Source organism: Cupressus sempervirens, chromosome 2 (assembly GCF_028749045.1).
Source record: "Cupressus sempervirens isolate cs-2001-9-10 chromosome 2, ASM2874904v1, whole genome shotgun sequence".
Lineage (NCBI taxonomy): Eukaryota > Viridiplantae > Streptophyta > Pinopsida > Cupressales > Cupressaceae > Cupressus > Cupressus sempervirens.
In genome coordinates this window covers 487,691,849-487,714,847 of record NC_143119.1, presented here as the reverse complement: position 1 = coordinate 487,714,847, position 22,999 = coordinate 487,691,849, and the positions used below count along the sequence as shown (strand labels likewise).

General features: G+C 35.4%; 1 protein-coding gene across 1 annotated transcript in view; it reads right to left on the bottom strand.

Moving 5' to 3' along the window:
- The window catches only part of LOC149573147 (uncharacterized), a 90,083-nt gene extending 69,320 nt beyond the window's left edge, over positions 1 to 20,763 (bottom strand). The window contains exons 1-3 of the mRNA XM_089815916.1: positions 20,545 to 20,763; positions 19,988 to 20,278; positions 19,077 to 19,193 (exon numbers count right to left, since the gene is read on the bottom strand). Of these exons, the coding sequence (XP_089672042.1) occupies positions 19,077 to 19,193; positions 19,988 to 20,278; positions 20,545 to 20,763 (627 nt within the window). The remainder of the gene's footprint in view (positions 1 to 19,076; positions 19,194 to 19,987; positions 20,279 to 20,544) is intronic.
- Between the last annotated feature and the right edge of the window lie 2,236 nt (positions 20,764 to 22,999).

Genomic DNA, 22,999 nt, shown 5'->3' with positions numbered 1-22,999 from the left:
ATAAATATTCACATAACCACTAGTAAAAAGACCAAAATTACTAGTGGAAAGAATCACACAAACTTAACCAACAAAGTAACTACTAAACTGCATAAAGTTATTCCAAAATATAAAAACTAGTCTAGCTATGCATCTACTAGCATATCTACTACAGAGTTTGGAACATAAAAATATAGTCTTTAAGGCCTAATGACCTGCTAATAAAAGTTTAAGATAGACATTACCAATAGCAAAGACTCATCAATAGAAAATAAAAAGATGCTAGGCCTAAAAATTTGCCTTCTCCTTCCCTTTCTTAGCTAGCCCAATCATCCCCCAGGAAGCCAAATAGCTTAGCAGAGTCCTCTCCACCAAGGTTTTCCTCCTCATTCTCCTATTGTAAAAGATGGATACTAACAAAACTAGTATAAGTGATTTCTCCTTTAGGGTCACAATCTCTTTCTTGATCTCCTTCACATTACTGGACAACTCCTAGCAAGTAGAACAATATCCTTTTCCATCCTCCATAGCTTCTACCTACAATAACATGTGGTTAGTAGAAACCACCTTATTATTTTTTAAGTCTACATGTACAAGGGAAGTCATTGTCATTAACTAGTCATCAACCTTCCTTTCTAGTGAAGGGACTGCACCAAATGTAAAATTCATCATGTTTATAGTGAAGCTAGCCGACACATGAGTTGTGTTATGGCTAGCCTTTTCCTTCTTTTTCTAGGTTTTATTTCCTCTAGCACCAAACTAGTGTCTTTAGTCCCTGTCCACTCCAAATCTTCCTCCTTCCTAACTCTCTTCTTTGAACTTTTCTCTTCTTTGTCACTGGTTTTAGACTTTGTTTCCTCATTAATCTCCCAGTTCCTACAAGTTATTTGTTTCATCCTAGCCCTATTTTAACAAAGTCTCCTAGACCTTCTTCTACCCACCTCATTATCTTCCTAAGAATCAAAAAGGTCAATTTCCTCCTTTTCATCTTTCAACTTTTTTTAGGTTTCATTCTTTTTGGGGTTTCCTAAGGGTGTGGGCAAAGGAGAAGGCTTAGGTGTAGGAGCATAGAGAAACCCCCACCATTTCTAGGTGGAAAAGGAAGGTCCTAGTTATTAATGATAAAGTGGGGAGGGGCTAAGCCAAGGTGGAAAATGTAAAGTTGAATGATTAAACCCTGGTATAAAATAGTATATCATTTCCCCTTTGTCTCCTATCCCTAACATCTACTACAGTGGCTTCAAGATCATACAAAAGGAAAAAAGGAATTTAAATTTCATCATAGTGTCTAAAGTGATTAAAGAAGGGGAAATGATAAAAATAGAAGACCCCAAACCTACCCTCTAAGATTAGACACTTCATGAGAATGAAGAATACCTCATTCCAAAGCGTTGGGAGACTTCCTCTACTAAAACTACCTCTAAACCTCATCGGCTACTCATTCTTCTTGAAAAATATATTCATGTTGGTCTCATCTATAACCTTCATGGCCTTCTATTATTTTTGGCCATCCATAGAAAGACTAGTGGCCATTGCAATGATCTCCTTGTTCACATGAAAATAAACTCTTTTAATGGTGACTCTCCTTTCAACCCAGGAATCCACAAATTGGGTGAAGATATTATCATCATACCTTTCCATGGCTTTCATAAATAGAACCAAGATTCCTTTTCTCATAAACATCCTAGTACATGGTTTCTTTGTATAATCCTTGATTTTAGAGGGCTCAATGTGCACCATATCCCTACCATTTTTTAGCCCTACTCTAAGTTCTCTAAAACCTCAAGATTGCTAAGTTTGGAAATAACTTGGTTATTTTTCAAAAATCTTAGAAATAAAATGAACATACTTTTCTTTGCAAGAAACTTATAATTTGACCTATAATAATAATTACAATACATGCATTTTAAAAAAACTGTCCCTTCAATAGTAGATGACCACAGGGGTACTTTCATCCTTACCTTTGCCTAAATGCCACCTAAACAAGCCTCTAAGAATTGTACTTCAAAAATCTATTTGAAGGTTTCATAATTAAGCAATAAATATCTTTTCTATGATTTAAACTAACTTAATCTACCAAAATCTTAGTCAGCTTACATTCACTACGTATCATAATTGCACCACCATACATTTTTTTACTTTATGCTATTAGCATCAAACTTATAATATTTTTTACTTTATGCTATTAACATCAAACTTATAATATTTTTTATTTTTATTATTTAGAATCAATTTTGAATCCATGTCCTTCCTTAATAAAGATGCCACCCACAAGATCCAATAAAAACATTATATTTTAATCTTACTCATTGATCACTTTGTATAAGATTTTGTTCATTCTCAATTAGAGTGCAAATATCAGCAAGGATGGACTCAATCTGCCTTTAGCATTGTAAACCCTTGACTTTCAGCCCCTAAGTTGCCACATCATTTCCTTCCATATGAGTGTGTTGTAGGTCATAACTTTCAAGCTTTGTTAGAAGGTGTCAGATCTCTCCATTCTTCTTATTAACTACCCCAGGTAATAATTTCCTTTTACCATCTCCAACTCCAATATAGATTCACCTTCAATTTTGACATGTCTCCATCCTAAGATGCTAACCAGCTTTAGTCCCCAAAAAAGGACCATAGCTTCAGACACATTATTGGAGGTATTGATGAGGTTACCAACATAATCCATGAGCTTTTTAATAGAAAAGTCCTTTACGATACATCTACTAGAAAGTAAAGTCTTCCAAGATAACTGAGAGGGGGGGAGTGTTAATCTCAAATTGGTTTTAAGAAGTGAGTCTTAACACACTCAAGTAATTTACTTAGTTCATGTTGAATAAGTAATATATCCCAAACAAATCATAGACCAAGCTAAGTCATAGTGAGTGTCGAGCCACCCATGTGTCAAGTCACTCAAGTTTCGAGTAGATAGTATATGTTGAGTGACATAGGAGCTGAGTAAATAGTGGATGCCAAGCAATGAAAGTGCTAAGTCACATCAAGAAGATTAGTGCATGCCAAGTATCAGAGACTTCAGATGTCGAGTGACATAGTTTTGACATATTTGTTTGTAATGGCACAAATAACTATGTCAAGCATTTTTGAGTTGACTTCAGATTGAATTTCAATATTTTGGAGATAAGGATGAATCTCAAGTTGGATTCCCTATGCAATTACATGCAGCCAATCAAAAAATGGGAAGGATTAAATGGAAAAATGGATGAATCTCAATTGTAGATTCATACCTAACCCTAAGTCACTAAGCTTTCTAAAGGAGGATGAAACCCTAAACTCTTTATGAATGAATGCGTTTGTAAGGAATTGAAGAAGCAAAGAGATTCACAATGGCTTAGAAGTTATGAAGTGAGATTCTATTGTAGAATTAGTTAGAGAAAAACAAAGGATAGAGAAGAGCATACAACAAAGAGAAATCTAATCAAGAAGGATCAAGAAGACATTGTTTAGAAGTGATTTGTTATCAAACAAGCAAGTGCTAAATGTAGGATCAAAGCTAAGACATTCTAACAAGTGATTTCAATCAAAATCTCTTAATAGAGTAGTCCAAATAGGCTTTATGAAATCCTTTAATAGGGTGGTTACTTATTTATAAGTTAAATTCCTCCAGCAAGGCACACTTCTAACAGGGTGTTGAAATCCTCTAACAAGGCGAGACCTAATAGTCTTTGTAAGCCTTTAACAGGGTAGACCTTTCATAGGGTAGATCATGACTCATGATCAAAACATTGTAACATCCATTAGATACACTTTATTATTGTGGTAATGAATAATTTTGGGTGTCATCCCAACTCTAGTTTTATCTTCTCACTTGGAGTGTTTCTAGGTAATCATATCTGGTGTTATGTCTGTGAATTCTTACATGTTTACATGATTTAGATGTATATTCTTTACATGTTATTTTAGTTTACTCATTGAATGTTTGAGATAGATGTGTGGTGAAATTTTTATGGGTCTAAGTTTAATCTACTGAAAGATCTTGAAATGGAATTCTACAATTTGGCAAAGACTATTGAGAACTAGGAGATTGAAATACATCTCATACTACATCAACTGAATTAAGCAAGAGAAGACCTAAAGAATTCTTTGAAGATAAGGAAAGAAATTTCCATTGTGGAGAATGACACACAATACAAAGAGATAGACACTACTAAGCTATTTATAGATAGAAACTCAAATGAATTTAATGCAGTAGTTGTAGATCTAATGGAAAAGAATAGATCCCAAGCTAAGGAAATTAGAAATCTCAAATTAGAGCAAGAATCACAAGATATACGATTATGTGAGGTAGTTTAACAAAAGAAGAAAGCCATTAAAGAAAAATCCATGATTGAAGAAGACAACAAGGTTTTGGCCAACAAACTAGAAGAGAAATCATCATAACTAACCAAGATTCCTAACATGCAATTGGATACTCTAAGTCAAATGATGAATGCCAACTATGAATTAAATGTCAAGGACATTGAGATAACTACATTAAAGTTGTAGAATGAACAATTGTAGAGTAACCTAAAGAAAGAAAGGAATTTTTTGAAAGTTTCAACAGACCAAATGAAGTCATCAAATACTTTAAACAATTATTGAGATCCCCTAGATCCAATAATGATACATCTAGACTGGGATACACAAACGTTGAAGGAGAATTATCCAAAAGTGAAAAAGAAAGGAACAACAAAGGTAAGTACTCCAAACCTACTTGTCATAATTGTGGTAAGAAAGGACATACTACTAATGTGTGTAGGAGCAAGATTGTAAATCAGAATGTCAAGCCTAAGAAGATGGTTCACTACCATAAGTGCAATAAGCAAGGTCATCAAGAACATGAATGCAAAACTAGGACCATGCATACACAAAGATTTGAAGGATATTGCTACAACTATCAAAAGTATGGACATAGAACTTTTTAATGTAAATCAAAACCCATGTGATCATCAAATAGGCAAACAAAGGTAAGGAACTATGGTAACTCTTATAATCGAGATTATAATACAAGATACAGCTATCATTATTGTTAAGAATATGGACATGTTCCTAAGAATTGTATTAGGACACACTTAAGTGGTAACTATCAAAGGTGGTTAAGTCAAACCACATATTTCAGCTATTTTAAGATTGGTCACATTAGCAGGTATTGTCCAATTAGGTCAAAGGCACCAAGCTATGAATTTGATAAAGGAAAAGGCAAGGAAAATTTTGAACTCATTAGAGATGAGATGAATAAGACATGGAAAAACAAGAATGATTGCAGTACATCAAATGGAGAAGGGATCACTTCACCCAATGTGTCAGGTGATCACACCTCATCAAACTAGGTAATCAAAAGGTATGTGGGACTAAAATTTAAAACTTATATCATACATCAGTTCCAAAGGAAGCTGGTACTAAAAGGAATAAATTAGCATGAATTAAGATGCAAGATGTTAGGAATTCAAGATAAATCTTTAATTTTTTCATGTTGTTACCAAGTATGAAATATTTCCTATGTGTGCTGAGTGAAATATTAGAAGATGCCAATCTAGTAGTCTTGCTAGTTGATGTAGCTCATAGTGGTTGTTGAGTGATGGAAATGTCAATGGATGCTGAGTGAGCCTAAAATTGGTTGATACCGAGCTTACAATTATATAAGAACTTAGCATTAATTGTGGGGTTTTCAAAGGGTATTTGGTCAATTTTAGCTCATTTTTCATCATTTCAAATGTGAGAAAGAGTGAGCAGAATAGAAGACAATTTGGAAACACATCCAAGCAGTTGCAAAAGATCTAAGTAGTGATTCTATGCTAGTTTGTCAGATCTCACAAGGTATTTATTAATAGTGAAGCTATGAAATTTAAAATTTCATAACCCTAGTTTCTCAATATGGCATATAGTTTGAAGAATGTAGAAGGGAAGGAAGTTTTGAATTTTTAGTTAGTAAGTAATGAGGTCAAGAAACCTATTTTCAAAGCCATTCTTGACATTGCATATAAGGAAGACCCTTCTGGTGCATTATCAATGATTCTGTCAAATGTAATAATGGTGCAAGATGTAAGAAAATGTTATAACTGAGAGATTGGTAGCATTGGTGACATGGAGATTAGGGAGGCATATAAAAAACTTTGTGATTATGGTGTTTTGAAGGAAGAGTTCAAATTTGTTAAAAGAAAGGGATTAAAATAAGCTCTAGATTTTCCTAATGTATTCACGATAGAGTGGATTGGAATAGTGCTTAGCCAAATCTATGACAATTAATTATGGCTAGACAATGGACCTATTTAAATAACTAAGAGAATAATACATAGGGTTACTAGTTACCCAACTCTAGATCAGCCTAAGACACTGAGAAGTGATTCTAAGTAGGTGATTGAGAAGAATATTGGAGATGTCTAGAACAAGAGAGGTATGACAATAGATACAATCACTGAACCTCTTATTAACTTTTTTGTAAGGGTGATATCACACAAGTTCTATCAATCCAGTAGATTAAACAATGTACCCTATATAGCTGTGGATATGGGATATAAGATTGTAAAGAAAGATCATACATATGATCTAGCAGAGCTACAATTGCAACAATTGATGGATAACCTTGGAGAAATCAACAAAACTAAGAGTGCACAGTGAAAATTTGGTTTGATTTTGATTTGTATATTATTTTATGTGCAAAAAAAATTCCCCTCATTGGGTACTATGGGATGGAAAACCAAAAGATCAAACGCAATGCAGATTGGTAAGTATATTGAGCAGCTAGGGGAGAATTTTGAATCTCTAATGACAAGCTATTTTGAAGACTTCAAGAAGTCAATGAAGGAAAGATTAAGAATACTAGTATCCTTAGTTGAGAAACACTATAATGATGTATGTTTTCTTATGGATGTTGGCTATACATTTGTGCAAGCTACTACACCTAGAGTAAGATGGTTGAGTCCACTTGATTATGAATTAAATGTAGATGAAGCCTATATAGCCATCATAACTTTACTATCAGAAGAGGTAGAAAAAAGTGCAAAGGTATTTGGAAACTATGAGATGGTAAAATTTCCATGGAATTGAAGATAGCCTTTACCATGAAGAAAAAGGAGAAGACAGTAAAGAAGTTGAAAGCTAAGTTTGGAGAGGGTGTCGAGGAGGAGGAAGAAGAAGAAGAAGAAGAGGATGAAAAGGAAGAAGAAACCTAAGCACAAGCACCTCTAGCTTCGACACAAGGCATGGGAGAAGATAAAGAAGAAGAGGAGACTAAAGGTGTCAAGGGAGAAGAAGCTAAGGAAGCACCTACTCCTACTGAGCCAAAGAAAAGAAAGGCCAAGGCACAACCTATGTCAAGGGCTAAGAAAATTGCTAAACCAAGCCAAGATAAGCCCATTACACCAACTACAAGAGCCAATAGATATGCAACTACACAAAAGGCCAAGGAAAAAACAAAACAAACTAAACAAGGAGGTCAAGAGCAAAAGAGACTAAGAAGAAAGTATGTGGCACAAGAAAAGTCTGATGAAGAGAAAATAGAGTTAGATGACAATAGCCAATTTATGGTGGTGAGTCAAAATCCTCTCTCAGATCTTGATAATTTTATGTGAAAATGTTAGAAATGGTGTAGAGCTATTAGGATTTGGTCATGTTGATATTGATAAATTGGGTAAAGTAGAGAAAAATCAAGTGGAGTCTGAGGCCATATAAGCCATGATGACAAAATTCAAGACAACTCCACTAGAGATTGCCAACTCAATACCAAAAATTTTATATGACAAAGTTGAGCAGAAATGGCATTATTGTCTAAAATTGGAGAAAAAAATAAGAGAAACATCTCTAGCCCAAGTGATGTTAAATTAACATAGGAAAAAATTTCTAAGGTTGTAAAGAAGTATGTAGTTAGGTTTGTACTTAAATAGTGAGCCTTCAATATTTTGCAAAACAATATTGAGGATGTTTTCAAGAAGACCACTCATATGTGGAAACTTACTTATGGGGTTGACAATAGTAAAGGAAGGAGAGGAAGAACCCATTGAAGTAAAGGATGATGAAGGAGATGATGACAAGGTGACATATTTGGAGGAGGAATATAAATGAAAGAAGATGACAAGACAACAGTTGAGCCTAAGTAGCAAGAAGAATAGAGTGTGCAAGACACAAAATTGATGAGTGTTAGTCCTCCACATCTCATAAGTGAGACTACTAAGACAATAAATGTCAAGGATGTTTTTGATATATTAGCTTAGAACATCAATCCTCTTATTGAAGATGATTTTAAGAAGATCTTAGATCAATCTACACTACAGGCCAAACTTTGTGGCAATCTTGTTTTGGTCAGTGTGGATGAGCTACAAAAGTCAATGATTGATGTTGCAAGGGAAAAGGTGAATCCACAAGAACCACCTTCTATCATTCCTCCAGTCACTAATGTACAACCTTTGGTAAAGATACCAGAAGCCATATCAAATAAGGTTGATACAATTACGAAGATTGATATTGAAAAGAAGAGCACAGTGGAAGCACAAGTTGCTACTATTGAAATAGGTCAGATAGAATTATCTACACCTACTACACAAGGATAAGGTGCAAGTTAGGTCATTGTAATAGAATAGGGAAATCTTGAAGAGAGTGAGATGATAGCACAATTGAAGGAGAAAACTTCCATACAAGCCATGGTAACCCTACTAGTATCTAGCACTCCACCAAGTCATACTCTTTAGAAGCTAAGCATAGAAGCTACTCCATTGCAAATCTCAATATCAAGCCCTAGTTCATCAAAGGTTGAAGAAGTAATTCAATATGGAGATGTGAGCCTTGATGAAGAAATAATTCTACCAAAAATTGATTTTGATACCATGATAATAGAATAGATGAGCATATTGCAATAGGCCCTAGCAAGGAAAAAGCATCAGGAAATGCTTAGAAGGAAGCATAGAAAGAAGCAGGCACTTCAAGACATCAAAGACATATTTATAGATGCATTTAGTCTACCAACTCCATATGAGACCAAGCCACTAATGAATCAACTAAAAAATATAGTGGAGAAAGTTAGTAATGAAGACCTGGATATAGATGCCAAATTACTTGAATGGTCAACAAAGAAGTTCCAAAACAAAGAAAATGAGAAAATATCTAGTGAAATAGCACTAACATAAGTTTCATTGGCAACTAAGTTTGAGGATGTGAAGAAGCTACTTGAGAACATATTCTCATTGTACACAAAATTATGCAATCCAACACTCTTCACCTAAGAGATGAGAAGTCAATTTCTGAGTCTAGAGAGCCAAATTTCTACATCAAGTGAAAGACTACCAATGAATCCAACTCAGAGTGAGAAGCATATCAGGACATTTCTTCAAATACAAAGTCAGTTAGTTGTATTAATAGCAGATGATGCCAACATGAGAGCCAAACTAACTAGCATACAAGAAACACTCACCCCTCATATGAAAATAATGCACAAGGAGCTAGGCTATGTTGAAACCCTACTAAAAAAAGACCCCAATCTTTCTACCTTACATGGTCTAGTTCATCTTGTTGCTAAGCTTTCAATCCAAATCAAGTTATTGGATGTAGCACGTGAGAACTGGGATGCAACTCTTAAGATGATATTAGATGTCCATAAATCTTTTATGGACAAACACACAACCAGTGTATAGCCCATTGACATAAGTATCAAAAATGGGGAGATATATATTTTTGGGGGAGAAATAGAGAAAAGGGGGAGAATGAAATAAGGGAATGGGGGAATGGGGGAGATATTACTTTTGGGAGAAAAACAGAGCATCAGATGAAAGAGTATCAACAAGTATTAGCAAATTAGTGCATTGAATTCAAAGTGTATCAGCAGAGACACATTTACTCAATAGGAGTACCAAATTTTGGATACAAAATAGACATATCAATGTAGCGGAGAGTTATCAAATTTTAAGGTATCTAAGTTATTGCAAAATTTTGAAAATTTGAAGTTTTGTATATAAGTCGAGTTGAGATATGTTATGTTCATAAGATTTAAGGATGATAATGTATACTCAAGTGTTTTTGACACTCATGTCAAAGGGGGAGATTGTTGATCTTAGATTGGTTTTGACAAGTGAGTGTCAACATACTTAAGTAATTTACTTAGTTCATGTCAAACAAGTAACATATGCCAAGCAAATCATAGACCAAGCCAAGTCATAGTGAGTGTTGAACCACTCATGTGCCGAGTCACTCAAGTGTCAAGAATATAGTATATGTCGAGTGACACAAGAGCTGAGTAAACAATGGATGCCAAGCAATGCAGGTGTCAAGACATAGCAAGAAGATTAGTCCATGCCGAGCATCAGAGACTTGAGATGATGAGTGACATAGTTTTGACATATTTTTTTGTAATGGCACAAAAAAATATGTAAACTATTTTTGACCTAACTTAAGATTGAAGTCTCAAGTTGGATTCCCTATGCAATTACATGCAACCAATCAAAAAATGGGAAGAATTAAGTGGAAAAGTGGATGAATCTCAGTCATAGATTCATACCTAACCCTAAGTCACTAAGTCTTCTGAAGGAGGATGAAACCCTAAACTATTTATGAATGAATGGGTGTGTAAGGAATTGAAGGAGCAAAGAGAGAATTTTGCATGTGCAAATAGAGCATTCATAGTGGCTTAGAAGTTATGAAGTGAGATTGTATTGTAGAATTAGTTAGAGAAGAACAAAGGATAGAGAAGAGTATATAGCATAGAGACATTTGATCGAGAAGGATCAAGAAGACATTGTTTAGAGGTGATATGTTATCAAGAAAGCACGTGCTAACCATAGGATCAAAGCTAAGACATTCTAATAGGTGATTTCAGTCAAAATCTCTTTAAAAAGTAGTCCTAATAAGCTATATGAAATCCTTTAATAGGGTGCTTACTTAGTTGTAAGTTAAAGTCCTCTAACAAGGCACACTTCTAATAGGGTGTTGAAATCCTCTAACAAAGGGGAGACCAAACAATCTTTATAATCCTATAATAGGGCAGACCTTTCATAGGGTAGATCATGACTCATGATCAAAAATTGTAACCTTCATTAGATACACTTTATTACTCTAGTAGTGAAGATTTGTGGGTGTCATCCCCACCCTAGTTTTAACCTCTCACTTGGAGGGTTTTGGAGTAATCATATCTGGTGTTATGTTTGTGAATGTTTACATGTTTACATGATTTAGATGTATATGCTTTACATGTTATTTTAGTTTATTCATTGAATTGAATGTTTGAGATAGATGTGTGGTGAAATTTTTATGGGTCCATGTTTAAACTACAAATTCGCCCACACCCCCCCCCCCCCCCCCCCTCGCGTCCCTTCTTAGAATTTACCTTTCCTATTGTATTTCCAATAGGGGGTGAATTAGTTATCAGACCAATATTACTTTTATAAACCTTATTAAATCTCAAACATGTGATCAATAAAAATAGAAACCATAAGAAGATACACATACACAATGACACTAGATATGTTAACTAGGAAAACCCTTGATCAGAGGGAAAACCCTGATGGGGATGGTACCCAAAAAATTATGTACTAATATATAAGTTCCTTGTAAGAGGATGGACTATGTTCGGAACTAATGAAATACATTTAGTACATATCAGTCCCTATTAGGAGACTTTAAATCCTTGTGATGATATTCTGACCTTGTTAGGAGTTGTAGAAGATAGAAGGACCCACTATCCAAATAGCTTTAGGGGCAAGATCACTGAACTTGATGTTCAACTAGCCTTTGTATTATTTCTTTTAGAATATTAGAAAATGTACAATTAATTGCAATATCTCAAACTCTTTCTCTATCCTCTCACAATTCATTTTCTACACCAAACACTTCTTTGATCTCAATACCATATCTGCAAATTTGCATCACAATAATCCTTTCGATGACTTACCCACATGTACCTCAGATTTATAATTTTTTTTCTATTTCAAAAGCATATTATACACTCACTTACATACTTTGTTACAAGGAAAATAATTTTTCTTTATACCAAGTCCTCAAAATAATTTATTAAGTCATTCTTGAGGCTTTCCCAATTGCAAATACAATAGGACCTCATTACTTGATAACGTGCTACATAACATCTTTTCATAATTACATAACACTATCAACTTATAGTCTTCACAAAACTTTCACACATACGACTTCAAACTTCATGCACTCACTGATATCATCATCAAGATGTTGTCTACCTCTTTCTAACTACACTCAACCAAATTCTATCTCTGTTAGGAGATATAATGTAATTACCAGAAACCACTTCTCGGGAACTCTGTCTGCAAATTGTCTTCTGTAAATCTTGAATAACTACTGTTAGTCTTCCTCTTTCTACATGCACTCTTAGCTACAGCATCATGACACTCTATAGAAAATGTCCCCAACTATGCTTGATTTCATCTTAAATCCTCAAACCATATGGTCTCAAACACTGTCTACTGCTCTTCCAATCTTCTTAGCATGTTGACATCAATGACAAACATAGTCATGAATGCAACTTAAACTCATGATATCAATATCTCCAATGCTACAACATTGCTAGAATACTCCCCCATATAAATATCATCGGCATTAATGCTAACAACATCTCCCAAATGCTCCCCCATTCCTAGCAGTGCCATCACAATTAAGCTTCACCCTAGGGATAGCCAGAGGCTTCCGTTTAGTATTTCTTCTCTTAAGTATTATAGTGTTGCAAACTCATTAATTGAGTCTAGTAGGTTCTACTATATAGAAATCTTTTTCTCAAATATCCATGGGGAGTTCTATTGTATTTTCCATTTACTAGTTTCCATATTCTCCTTTAGTAGTCTGACAATAATATCACTCACTATCTCCTCTTTTTTCTTTGTCTCCCTAAAGATTTTGTTGTTCCTCTCTTTCCAAATCCCCCAACAAATATGAGGAGATATCATTTTCCTCATGAGCCTAAGAAAAGGGTGCCCAAATTCCTTTTAAATGGTATTAGCAATAGGAATAAACATTATTAAATTTTGAGTGCTATGACATAGATGTTATATTAATCTTGTATGAGGTCATTGCATGAATAGATCTTTCTTAGTATTTATTGTTGGTCTAAATGGTAGCCTCCCTATACATAGACGTCACATGTTGACCATTTATGACCCACAATTAGCCCTTCAAACTTGGTGTAGAAATATGAGGCATTGATATAAGCTTATTTATAAAAATAAGCTTCTTTATACGACTAAGAATTGAAAGTAGATCAATTCAAACTCTTCTTAGTCGTATAAAGAAGCTTATTTTTGTTAGTGTAGTTTTTTAATTTTTTTATTTTCGTAGGTTTTTCCTACACTTTTAATAATCTCACTTAGGTTAATAAAGCATGTCTTATTAGGTGAATGGTTGTGAGGTGTCACCTTCTTACATGTGAGCATCCATTAGCTATCTTGGGAAGATACTTTGCTATCTTTAGTCCGATAGATGGTTGCTCCTCATTGGTTGGTGTTGCCACCTCCTCCCTCTTCCTAGCCTATATAAGCATGCTACCTGGCTTGTATTTGTATCTTTTGTTTTTGCATCCTCTTAATGCTATTTTGCTTCTAGCATTTGCATTACTCTCTTGGAGACTAACTCTATGATGCTATTTTGATTTTGTATCATTTGCATTCATAGTTTAGATATTTACTCTTTGCACTAGTTTTCTGGGTTATTAATCTTTTCAGATTCTAACATGGTATCAGAGCTTTTTGACGTGCAAGAGTAGATTCCAGTTTCCTTATTTGAGAGATTCGGAGGGGGCTAATAAACTTTATTGTAGTTTTTTGAAAAATGAAGTATCCTCTTCTCTTGCATCTTTGGATGATCTTGAGAATCAAAAAAGTTTTGACAAAAACAATTTTTCTCTGGGGTTTCAATCTCAAATCTGACAACCAACTTGCATATTTGGAGTTTTCAATTAGTTTTGTAGGTTCCAACATGCCATTGATGGACTTAGGAAGTTGATCCAACATTTGCATGTCATATTCTGGTTGCTGGGGTCATTTTTTTATTTTTGGAGCCTTTTTTTACTATTAAAGACGTCTAATTTACACTACAGCAACATTTTTTGTACATGAGAAAGAAAAATTCTTTCTGGGTTTTGTTCGTAGCCCCAAAAAACCATTTGGATATCTTTTAAATTTTGCATGCAAGCTGTATATTTTGCAAAATCGATCATGCAAAGCTACAGCCATACCCCTCTCCAACAGCCATACCCCTCTCCATTGGCAGTCGCAAATTTGAATGCAGTTTTCAAATGTCTCGTTCTTGCTCATACAGACTCTGATTTTGATGATTCTTAATATGAACTTGGCTATTTTTTTGTGCTCTATGCACTAGTGGAGTTGTTTTTTTATTTTCATGCATGAATTCTTCAGAAATTGCAGATTCTCAGCCGTGACTGTGCACAGTTCTCGTTTTGGAAACTTCGGAGGATCATAACTTTCTCATATGACCTCGTATCAAGGCGATTCTTTTTTTGAAAGTGCATGATTTTTTGAGTAGATCACAGTGGTGCTATTTTTTTCCTTGATTATTGTGCCCAAGTTTCACTTTTAGCATATGCTCTTCATGAGGAGGCCTTGTTGGTTTTTCTTCCGTAACTTGAGCATACGGATGTATTTTTTCGATCCAAAAAATGTGTCGAAAAGCTGGTTCTAAGATGGAGATGATGGTACAAGTTTTTTTGATTTTTGCTACAATCTAGTTGCCTATTTTGGTAGTCAAAGCCAGATGTTCTATTTTGCCTTTCGGGAGCCATATCTCGCTCATTTGGACTCTTTTCTGGGCTCGCCAGATATCATTAGAAAGCTGGTTCTATGAGTTATTCAGTTGCAGAGGTCTTTTATCCAGATTCTGCTCCGGGTTATTTCTTCTTTAAGTTTTGCACTTTCGCACTCTGGCGGATTACTTGGATTCTACAGGTGTTGGAATCTCTTCTTCTGTTCTTTTGACTCACTCTTCTTTCTGACTTATGAGCATTGTATGCTTCTGTTCTGTTGCATTCCTTTTCCTATAAACGCACTGAGATAAAGTGTCTGCTTTTGCATATCTGGGATCTTCTACACCTTGTGTTTTTTTGTACTCGCACTCAGTTATAAAGTGCCATGGGGGGTCATGATGTTTTTCCATTTTGTGCTCATCCACCTTTGTCAAGTGAATTTTTCTTCCACGACATTAGCCCATGTAGTGTGTTGGTGACACCGCTCTGATACCATGTTAGAATCTGATAAGATTAATAACCCAGAAAACTAGTGCAAAGAATAAATATCTAAACTATGAATACAAATGATACAAAATCAAAATAGCATCATAGAGTTAGTCTCCAAGAGAGTAATGCAAATGCTGGAAGCAAAATAGCATTAAGAGGATGCAAAAATAAGAGATACAAATACAAGCCAGGTAGCATGCTTATATAGGCTAGGAAGAGGGAGGAGGTGGCAACACCAACCAATGAGGAGCAACCATCTATCGGACTAAAGATAGTAAAGTATCTTCCTAAGATAGCTAATGGATGCTCACATGTAGGAAGGTGACACCTCATAACCATTCACCTAATAAGACATGCTTTATTAACCTAAGCGAGATTATTAAAAGTGTAGGAAAAACTTAGCAAAATAGGAAAAATAAAAAAACTACACTAACACCCCCCTATAAGCGAAGCTTAGGTGGATGCTAACCTAGCAAAGCTATGAAAGCAAGAAAATGGGTCCCGGCAACAAGGCCTAATTAGGTACCCAATACAAGAAAAAGAACTAGATGAAGGAAACTAAGCCTCCAATCTAGGAAATGTCCCAAAGAGAGGAACCAAAAAGAGCATGAAGCATCTCTGAAGCATGAAGCTGCAAACTCTGTCAAAATGCTGATCTGTAGAACCTCCATGGAAATAGAAGGCATGAACCATCAACCAAAGAAGCATAGAACAACAAGTGAACCCCCCCCCCATAATGCTGAACAGGGAGAGGGGTGACAGGAACACTGAAATGCAATGCCAAAAACATCTGCAAGAAGAAGAATCAGGAACATCAATAGTGCAATAGAAGTACAAGCACAGGATAAACGGCGGTGTCACTGACACACTGCATGGGCATTGTCGTGGCTGGATTCTCTTCTTTTTAGCATTTCTTCTCTACATTTCTTCATCATGGATCAAACAAATATGCCCATCCTAACTCCATACAATTAGTTTGAGTGGAAATCACGCATGACAATTCACTTAAAGAAAGTTGGATTAAATAGGATAACTATGGGACTTGAAACTGAACCTACTAAAGATGAAGACAAGCCTAAGTGGTTTAACAAATGTGATGAGGCATATGGAACATTGTGTTTGTCTGTTTCTCCTTACTTGCTATTTCACATTGAGTCTTTGGATACACCAAATGAAGTATGGACAAAGCTAGAGACACTATTTGGCACACAAGATTCAATGAGGTGTCATATATTGGAAAATGAATTAATTAGTTTGAGTCCAGGCAATTTCAACACAATCCAAGATTTCTTCACCAAATTGAAATCACTAAGGCTGCAGTTAAAACAATGTGGAATTGAAAAGAAAGATGTTCTTAGTATTCTCTCTAAACTAAGTTCAGAATATTCTGTGTTTGTCTCTACCTTCTATGCTACTAAGGGTGCACTTGGTACTCAATTCACCATGCCATCTTTAGATGATTTTGCTGTCAATCTCACTCGAGAATAGGACAAGCTAATCTAGATGGGCATTCTTAAGTCCTTTAAGTCACATGCCTTGGCTGCTAACCAAGGCACAAAAGAACAACAAGGACAAAGTAGTAACAACAATAGTAAGGACAAGAAACAAAAGAATAGCGAGGAGAAGAAGGATCAGATGTCGGTTTTTTCAAAAGAAACTATTGATACACCATCTTCCAAGGGCGATAAACCTAAGAAAGAAAAGGTCAAATGTGCCTATTGTAAAAGACCTGGTCATGATGAACATAAATGTTTGCAGAAACAACTTGATCACTTGACATACATTCTTGAGAAGAATAATATCAGTGTTCTTGAGTCTATCAAACAAAGTTCTAATGAAGGGTCTAACAAGGAAAAAGAAAACATCAAGGGGAAAGGAAAGGGCAAGGCCCTTTTTGCAGTTGCTTCCTCACCATCCACTTGGGTTCTTGATTCAGGTGCTTCAGACCACATGGCTTCATCTAAGGAAGAACTTGCATCCTTGGAGCTGTGTACTATGTCTTCTATTTTGATGGGTGATAACACTCTTGTTGAGGTGTGTGGGAGAGGGTCTGTTGATGTGGGGGATGGTACATTCCATGATGTTTCTTATGTACCCTCATTGTCAACTAATCTCCAATCGGTACACCAGATCACTCACACAGGTTTAGGCAAGCGGGTTGAGTTCACTCCTAGTTCAGTGGAGATATATGAGTTGCACAATGATTCTACAGTTGCAGTTGGGAGAGCAGATCATCAGTCACGACTCTATATGTTTTCTCACTTTGTTCCTGATCCTCCTTTGACTATTTCACTCACTCACTCTAATGATGTGAGTAGATTATGGCATGAGCGGTTTGGCCATCTTAACTTCCACTACTTGCATCAGCTTAACCAACAGAGCATGGTCACAAGGTTGCCTTCTACTTTGATATTGGAGTCACTTGGAATACATGATAGAACTTCTAATGGGTCAGATTCACTTGAGTAGTCTTCTACCTCTACTTCTGATGTAGAGAGTGATTCAGAGGACTCATCTCCTTCCTCTCCTAGTCATCATTCACAGGTTGATGATTCTTCTCTAGATTCTCCATCTTTTGGTCCACTTTGGGCTAGACAGACCTTGCAGTTTGCAGGTGATTGGGTTGGGGATCCATCAGACACCAAGCAGACTCGTTCACAATTCTAGGATGCTCTACATATCTTCATTGCTACTGCCTCAAATCCACAGTCCTTTCATGAGGCTTCTGGTATTTCTGAGTGGGATACAACTATGCAGGAAGATTATAGTTCCTTGATGAGGAACCACACTTGGGATCTTGTCTCTTTTTCTAAGGGAAGAAAAAAATTTCGATGTAAGTGGATCTACCAGACAAAATTTGCAAGCTTTTCTGGGGGTATGGGATGCTTCATCTTTTGGGGGGGGCGCTTCCTCTCACTTGGAGTCCTAATTTTCTTTGGGGAGTCTCTTTTCTCTCTCTTTTGGGGGAATTTTATGTACATGGGTACCTCATCAGGCTTGACTTACCGGGACCCATTTCTACATCCACCTAAGCTTCGCTTATGGGGGGCTGTTAGTGTAGTTTTTTATTTTTTTTATTTTTCTAAGTTTTTCCTACACTTTTAATAATATCGCTTAGGTTAATAAAGCATGTCTTATTAGGTGAATGGTTGTGAGGTGTCACCTTCCTACATGTGAGCATCCATTAGCTATCTTTAGTCTGATAGATGGTTGCTCCTCATTGGTTGGTGTTGCCATCTCCTCCCTCTTCCTAGCCTATATAAGCATGCTACCTGGCTTGTATTTGTATCTTTTGTTTTTGCATCCTCTTAATGCTATTTTTCTTCTAGCATTTGCATTACTCTCTTGGAGACTAACTCTATGATGCTATTTTGATTTTGTATCATTTGCATTCATAGTTTAGATATTTACTCTTTGCACTAGTTTTCTAGGTTATTAATCTTATCAGATTCTAACAATTTTGTTACCAAGACTATAACCCTACCCAATTGAAATAGTAAAATATATTATTTCTTTTTATTTATTTATTCTTGTGCAAATTCATTCTGTAGATTTTTAATTCCCTACAGATGTGATGACCCTCTCAGTTTTATTCAAGTTGGATAGATTGAATCCTAAGAATAGTGAAGAATTTATTAAGAATCTATTGTTTTGCAAGGATCCTAAGAATAGTGAACATATTGTTTTGATGTTGCATACATCTTATTTCGACTTAGTGTTCTGTGATATTTTGCAATTATGTGAAGTTTAGGAAAAAGACTCAAGGAGGCGTGACCTTATGCCAAGCATTACCCTCTAAATCCATATATACTTTTAGATGCATGTGACAACTTAAGTACCTATTCACAAATGTGTTATGAGTACAAGTGGAAATGTAGATAAAAGAAGAAGCATGGTGATAACGTAAGAGTGGATGTACCTCATGAATCTCGAAGTAGTCAGGCCGTATGCACTTCACTGCAACATCTAAACCTCTCCATGTCCCTCTAAATATATCGGATGTTGCCCCTTTCCCAATCTGCTCATGCAACTCTATCTGTTTCAAAACAATTCATCATATCAGCCTTTCCTGAGATGTCCACATTAATTGATTTCATTCTTCTGTAGACAGAACTGACTTCTCAGAATTCAACAAACTGAGTACAAGAACAACTCCATGGTTCCCTAAACTGCATAAAACACATTCATAAAACCAAAATGTATATCTCATTCTCTTGTCCATGGTTTTTGGTTTTGAGGGTGCGAATAGCTTTCCGGGCATATGAACTCCATGATTAAGATGGAAGAAATTGATAAGAAAGTTGAGAAAGGAATTATCTTATAAAAGTTATATTATGCATTATGATTGAGAGAGAAACTGGATTAGGAAATGTTTCAATTTGGATGACAGGGATGGCGGGAGGTGTGTTGTATATTATACATATAAAATTTGAAATGCTAGTTATGAAATGATGTTTCAATATAACATATCTAATCGAAATACGTGAGCATAGAAAATTTGCAACATAAACTAACTAGAGTTATTGAACATTCAACATAATAACATAGTGCTTACCTTATAGTAATATTCAAAAAAAAAATCCAAGTAGTTTGGAGAGATATTGAAGGAGTGGAGTCCTCAAATTTCACTGACTAAGATTCATAAATGATCAGAGAGAAGAAATGACTAGGAAATGTCTGTTAAGATTGGTGATTGAGAAACAAAGTACATCTAAAAAAGTGTTCTTAAGATTCATAGAAATTTTCCATAAGTCTCTCCACTTAATTATAAATGTTGTCTAAATCATAATTCTATACAATATAGATTGCAGAAATGAAAATTATGCATGCCTCATCCTCGTTTATCTGCCAGCCGTCTTGAATAGCCCGTTGATGCAGAGAGTCCAAGCAAGTTGAAGTTGTTGGGGAAGCAGAAAGCTGCTCATTTGCTAATTCCTCCATTCTTTCTTGAGGATTTTCAGAGAAAGAATTTGATGGGTTTCCTGCAATCAGATGAAGAAAACCATTCTTTTGTGCAATGTTAAGCATTTCTCTAATATCTCTCTGAAGATTCATGGCTTTGCTGTGATATGTCTCCTTCAATTCTATATGCTTTTGCAGCTCTCTTTCCAACTCAGCCACCTGCATATGAGATATTGAAAGAAACCATAAATTTAAAGATATTGGATTAATAACAAGGAAAGGAAAGAGAGATCCATCATCGTCATAATAACAAGCAAGAGAAGAGAGATGATAGATTTCTAATCCAAAACGTGAATTCAAAATATATACACAACCAACCAAACATAGTTACGATCATAGCAATGCTGGTTAGTGAGCATTGATGGATTAAAAGCAGAAAATCAGGCATTTTGATCATAGCAATTGTGGGTGATACTGATGATTACCTTTCCTTCCAAACCGTTGATCTCTTGATGGTTAACCATGACTTTACCAAAGAAGTTCACATTCTCAAACCCTATTTTGTGGAGTGCTTTCATCCAAAAAGGCATGTTTTGAGGATAAGTAGCTGCCTCCGCCATGTACCTCGTCACACTGGTTTTTGATGTTTCTACTGATGACTTTGGCGATTCGGTTTCCTTCTTCTCTTGACGCAAACAGCCCATTATATTAGTCCTGGTGCTTCAATTGAATTCAATGTGGGCTTTCATTAAACAATGGTAAGGCCGGCTTCACAGTACTATTTGTTGTTGGACATAGAACTGAAGAGGAAAATTGTTTGCTTAGTTTCCTCGTGACTCCATCGAGGCTTTGGATGGTCCACTGTGTGTCGAAATGCATTGGTTGTATCGAAATTATAGATTGATAACGTTTTGCATTCGTAACGTAGCTTGCATTGGCATCTCCCGTCGTTTACTATGAGAACCGCATTTCCACCATTCTTGGATTTAACTTTGCATAGGCTAAAGTTTAAACACATAAAACAAAACTGTTATGATATGTATTGCAAACAATCTAATATGATTGTAAAAGTTAAATTATATGAGTTTAAATGATAAAATTAGTTATTTTTTATTTTGTAAGGAAGTAAAGGTATGTAGATTCGCTTGTTAATGTTGACAAGACTATTATACAAATTTCAACATAATTATTGCAAAGATTTCAAGAGATAAATAAGAACTTAAATGAAGTAACAATAAATACATAACAAGGTGATTATCATGGAGAAATTCTTACGAGAGAAAAATCCCAAATTGTAAGACAACCATAATGCATTGTCAAAATCAATGGAGATTACAACACACTTGCAATTCAAGTTCTTACAATAGCATCACCTCAACTCAAGTTTAGAGGAACTTCACAAGCAATACCCTTCTAGCACCCTATCTCGCTAAAAAAATTGAATGTTCAAACTCCTCCTAAAAAACTCCTTTTGTAGGTTTCTCACAACCTAAAAATCATTTGTGGTTTTACAATACCATGTGCAAATGCTCATTAACACGTGTTGCATGTCCTTGACTTGTATTGCCCAAGATAGATATGAACCAAGTTAAAAATAATATCTCACATCCAAAATCTTATCCTCTATTTTATACCCTCATAATTATCATCACAGTTGCAATATAATAGCTAAAATGGCCCTCCTATATTAGAAATTGAATAGGGCATCTTTTTGACAATACTATTGCCTTTTTCAAGGTACCGACATGTGAAAAAATCCTAACTACTTAAAAAGAACTATCTATAAAATATTGTAAGGTTGAGACATGTGTTTTTGCAACATTCTCCCACTTGTTGAATACCTTGCAAGAGTCAGGGGATCCATACTATCATGGACTTAGCTGCTAGGATCTGAAAGGCCCACAGACTCCTAATGCTAATTGAACTTTTATGTGCTCATGAGATTAGTTAAAGAATCAACAACATTCGCCAAATTTTCTACCTTCTCCAACTCCACCTTTCCATCCTCAACAATAGCTCTCACAAAATGATATTGCACATCAATGTGCTTGGTCCTGACATGAAATGGTAGGTTTTTCACTAGGTTAATTGCACTCTAACTGTTACTATAAATTTTTACTTTTCCATGTTTGAAGTCTTTATCTTAGTGCAATCTCTTGAGAAAAATGGCTTTCTTGGAGGTATGAGAAACTCCCATATACGCTGCTTCTATAGTGCATAAAGTAACCATAGTCTATCTCTTTCTCATCTAACTAATTGCACCACCAACTAATGTAAATACATATGCACTGGTCAACATTATTCTATCAAGATCTCTAGCCCAATCTGAACCTACATAGCCTCAAATATCAAAGAAATGTCCATTTCCTATTCCATAGAAATATAAATAAAGTACTCTAAGGTACTCTGCAAGTATCTAAAAACTATTTTTACTGCATCCCAATGTGCTCTTTGTAGATTATACATGTAATAGGAAATAACTCTCACTACTTGGATAGTATTTATCTTGTACAAACTATAGCATACATCAAACTTCCAACAACACTCTAATATGGTAATCAACTCATGCCTTCCATCTCTAATGGCAATGTAGGACATTGTGAACTGGTAAGTTTCATTCTCATTGTAACAGGAACTCACAATGGTCTAGAGTCTTGCATATTGAATCCTTTCGATCTAGTGTCAACAGACTTATTGGCCTAACAAAAAGCTTTCTATTTTGTTTGTCACTTATAATCTCCATTCCTAGAATGTGTCGTGTTGCACCAAGATATTTCATTTCAAACTTAATGACATCTAAGATTTTAATTATACAATTAAACATTTTCCTTTGCCAATAAATAACATGTCATCAACATATAAGGCAAAAACCAAGAAATGGTCACCATGAAATTTGAAATGTATGTGGATATGTGCACAAAGATGGTGTACAATTTAGTG